At 31.0% G+C, this 4,243-nt stretch overlaps 1 protein-coding gene across 1 annotated transcript; it reads right to left on the bottom strand.

The window, feature by feature from the left end:
* LOC130934829 (two-component response regulator ARR10-like) lies at positions 1–3,709 on the bottom strand. Its single transcript, XM_057864358.1, has 7 exons — positions 3,589–3,709; positions 3,218–3,370; positions 2,904–3,024; positions 2,656–2,735; positions 1,867–1,978; positions 906–1,788; positions 1–75 (listed from the first exon to the last, which is right to left on the bottom strand). The coding sequence occupies exons 1-7, from the start codon at positions 3,707–3,709 to the stop codon at positions 1–3; spliced, it is 1,545 nt and encodes a 514-aa protein (XP_057720341.1).
* Positions 3,710–4,243: the final 534 nt, after the last annotated feature.

The raw sequence follows: 4,243 nt of genomic DNA, 5'->3' as shown, positions 1-4,243 counted from the left end.
TCACATAGATGTTCCACCAGTAGAATAATTGTCACACAAGAAGTCTCCTTCTGGTAATTTAATCTTGTCTTGTTTCTGTGTCACAGAAAATGAAAATTTAGCTATTTAATTAGTATCTCAAAAAGATATGTGATGAGTCTATTGAAATTTTTTGACATGGTTTGGTTCTTAGAGAAGGTTTAACATCTAGACTTTGCTATGTAACTAATGCATGATACTAAATAAGTTCATGAATTTATAAGATATAAAAGAATAAAATAGAAGCATATATATATATATCTTTTCTATAAACTAAGTAACTTAAGGAACTTAAGTGATAGTAGAAATATTGTAAATACTCAAGTAATATAAACATATATCATTCACAAGAATAAGACTTTTATCGCAAACTTTTTAGAGACCAAACAAGAGAAAGTATAAGAAGTTAACTTTTAGTTTGTAACTTAGTCAATTTTAGTGTTTAGGATTTTAATTTAAGATTTAGAGTTAAAGATTTATGATTTAGAATTTAATATAAGTAAAATAATGTTAGAAAAGTTAGTCAATGTTAATTGAAAAAAATTAGTTACTTAACTTTACTCACCAAATTAAAGTCACTGAAGTCACATATATCCTTCATGGTTGCAGTAGAGAAAGAGAAAAAAGAGGACGAAAACCACAAGAACGAAGAATGTCTATAATAATAACAACCAAGTAAACAAAATCTTAGAACAAATTATTAAACAAACTGAAATTTAGTTTAAATAGTTTGAACTAACTTAACAACTATCCGTGCCTATAACCAATTCTAGTAGAAAGAAATGAAAATAACCAAAAACTATGAAAAAATATTTATTTTGAAATGAAGTGAATATTTATTTAACCCATAAAAGTAAAAGTAGAAGAAAAATGGCAAGTGTTATTACCTGTTTCATAATTTCATTGACAAAGTCTTCCAAGGAACCAGCATTATTAGAAATGTGAGTGTTCCTAGTCTTGTACAACTGATGTTGCTTCAGTGAAGAATCTTCAGTCAAATCAATAACCCCATCATGCTTTATTTGCGATGCATCACAAAAATCAAAGTCCAAGTTTCTGTTGAAGCTTGAATTTGAGAATGGATCAATAAGGCCACTCAATGCATGGTAATTTCCATTCTGATTATTGTTATTATTGTTACTATTCCACCCTTGAAATTGCACATTGTTGCTATTGTTATTGTTGGTGAAATTCACTCCTTGGAAATTCAAATCAGTGAATGAATCATGGGATTGGCTAGAGAGTGAAGTGATTGATGAAGCACCACTAAGATTCCCACCTTGAAAAGTTGAAGAATTCATCAAAGTGTTGCATTCATTTGACCAAATATCATTGTTGCAACTATTACCATGATGATGATCAAGTAAAGAAGGGAATGAAATTTGTTCTTGGGAAGAAGATCCTACAGAATTTGGAATATTATCATAGATTCCACCTTGATGATTCTGTTCCAAGATCAAACCATTGTTGGAAACTCCCAAAATGGGAGAGCTAGGTTTCTGTCTACAAAAACTCTGTTTAGAATCAAAGATAGTGCTCAAGTTTTGAACAGAATTAAGTCCTCCTCCGGGGAGATAAATCTGATTGTTATTGCTGCGGCCGCGGCCGAGCAAGCCGGAAGATGGGAACTGAAATTGGGTATCATTGGAATTGAAACCATGAGCATTGAGAGCTGAAGGAGTGTTGAATCTATTAAGCATGTTAGAAGGTGAAAAAGATCTTAAGCCATAACCAGAGTTATTATTGAGTGTTTGTAATTGTCCAATTCCACTTAGAGGATTCATTCTCAGATACGATGTGTCTGCACTGCTGAAGCCTGATCCAATGTTAGAGTGTTGTTGGTTTGACATGTTGTTCACTCTTCTCAGAAAAATCCTATATTTCTGAAGATGACTTGCCACATTCTCCCTTGTAAGCTTTTCAACATTCATTAAGTCAAGAATTTTTTTAGGTACAGCCTCTGTCAACCAACAACAAACTCATACTCAGTAAAGAAAACACCTTCATGGCATCACATAAAAACAAAAACATGACATGATATTTTGTTTCATTAGGATCTTGTAGCATAAAAGCTATTTAGAGGATCCAAATTCCAACAGATCATGTTTGTTTTTTTTTTTTTCCAAAATCAATTCTTCCATTTAGAATTGATCAAGAAAGAAGCACTAAATATAAACCATTATTTACTTCAAAAGTAATGCGTAACAAAAATCAATACAATTTTTTTAGTAATTAATCGATTTAAAATAATCAAATAGATTTTTTTAAAAAAGCGTCTTTTACTTTTTTTTAAAGCAAAATAAGATTGAATTTTAGAAAAAATAAATAATTTATTTTATTAATAAAAATATATTTTTTAAAAAATATATCCAGCTCTATTTAAAATTTAATAAATATGAGTTATTTTTTTGATAAAATATATTTTTTTTCTCAAGTAATTTTTAAAACCTTGATAAAGTGAAAACTCGGATGCAGTAGACTTCATCTAAGTTGATAGTTGAGAGTCGTTAGATGATTTAACTAATTTGACTAAATTTTCATCTAACGGCTCTCAGCTATCCACTTCACATAAACTCGACTACACCTGAGTATCCACCGCTTGATAAACACAGCATAGTGAGAGAGCGGAGAAATTACTGTCAATGCCTAATTGCTCGACGGCAGTGACAAATTTGCGGTGCAAGTCGACGGACCAAACCACGCGAGGCTTCTTTTGTGCCGACGGATCATCACCGTTGTCATGGTCATTCTCATCCTCCTCCTCCTCTTCCTCTTCGTCTTCTTGTTCCTTTCTCTTTTTATTTGCCTTTGAACTCTGATCTGAATCAGGATTTTCGTGGTTGTTACTAGGTTTTTCTGGCTCCTGGGAATCATGCTTGTTCCTCCTAATTACATGCTGCCAAATATTCTTCAGCTCCTCAATTCTAACTGGTTTCACCAGATAGAAACATGCTCCATGCATGATTCCCTTCATCATCACTCTTGGATCATCATCTACAGATAACACTAAACAATACAAAACAAAAAACACATATATATGTATTCTCCAAACAAATAAATAAATAAATAGAAAATAATTATACATAAAATATACGCTAGAATATAAAATACACATTATTTTTACACAAATAAAAAATATAAAATTAATCAACAAATTTAGACAAAGTAATGGAAAAGATTTTGATTTAGGGTTGCTTACTTATGACAGGTAAGTCCATCTCAAGTCCAACAAGCTCAAGAAGCTTGAAACCATCCATGTCTGGCATGTGAACGTCACTGATTACCAGATCAAACTTGTTCTTCTTCTCTCTCAATAGCTTCAATGCTGTTATTGCACTGTTTGTGGTTGTTACTGCAAAATACAAAGCAGAATAACATTACTTTGTTAATTAGATACGGTGAAATAATACACAGAAATCAGATTCTGAATAATATCATAAAAACCTAGCTATAACAAAAGAAACAAAAATTCACTACCAAAATCAATTTAGTTAATTGAATAATAGATGGATCTTAAGATAAAATATGCTAATATATAGAATAGAAGAATACGATCAGAAGAAGGTGAACCTTGATAATGGCACTTCTGGAGTAAAGTCTTCAAAACCATAAGACATGTTCGGTCATCATCAACAGCAAGAACACGCATTCCTTTAGGAAAATGATGATCTTTTTCATCAATCTCTGCCATCTTCTCTAAGAAGGGGTGTAAATTTGAACCTATTAACCAGAATAAAATCTATGAAGAAGATCGTTGATATGGAGAAATAGAATTAAGAGAAAAAATGTTGTTGGTATGTTTTGTGAATGTAACTATAGAATGAGAAAGATAACGAATCTTGAACTATATAATTATTTGTGTATTATAATGGATTAATATATAAAATATAATAATATTAGAGAGTATAGAGAGTGGAATAATGGAGAATGAGAATTAATTTGACCTTTCTCGCTTTCCACTTTTGGACACAATTAGATAACAACCAACATAGAAATAGAAATAGAAAGAATCATGGAATTCAATTTTTTCCTGGAATGTTAGGCGCGTGAGGTGGACGCGCTTGAAAGATAAGCATTATTATTTATTTATTACCACAATGACAACTTGTTTTGTACTTTCTTTGACAAATTTTAAGGATTCCTTCATCTTCACGGGTTTTTCTTTTTATTATTATTATTATTATTATTATTATTATTATTATTATTAGGGTTAGGCCACGTTGGT

This window comes from Arachis stenosperma, chromosome 6 (genome assembly GCF_014773155.1).
Source record: "Arachis stenosperma cultivar V10309 chromosome 6, arast.V10309.gnm1.PFL2, whole genome shotgun sequence".
Classification (NCBI taxonomy): Eukaryota; Viridiplantae; Streptophyta; class Magnoliopsida; order Fabales; family Fabaceae; genus Arachis; species Arachis stenosperma.
This window is presented reverse-complemented; position numbering and strand designations above follow the sequence as displayed.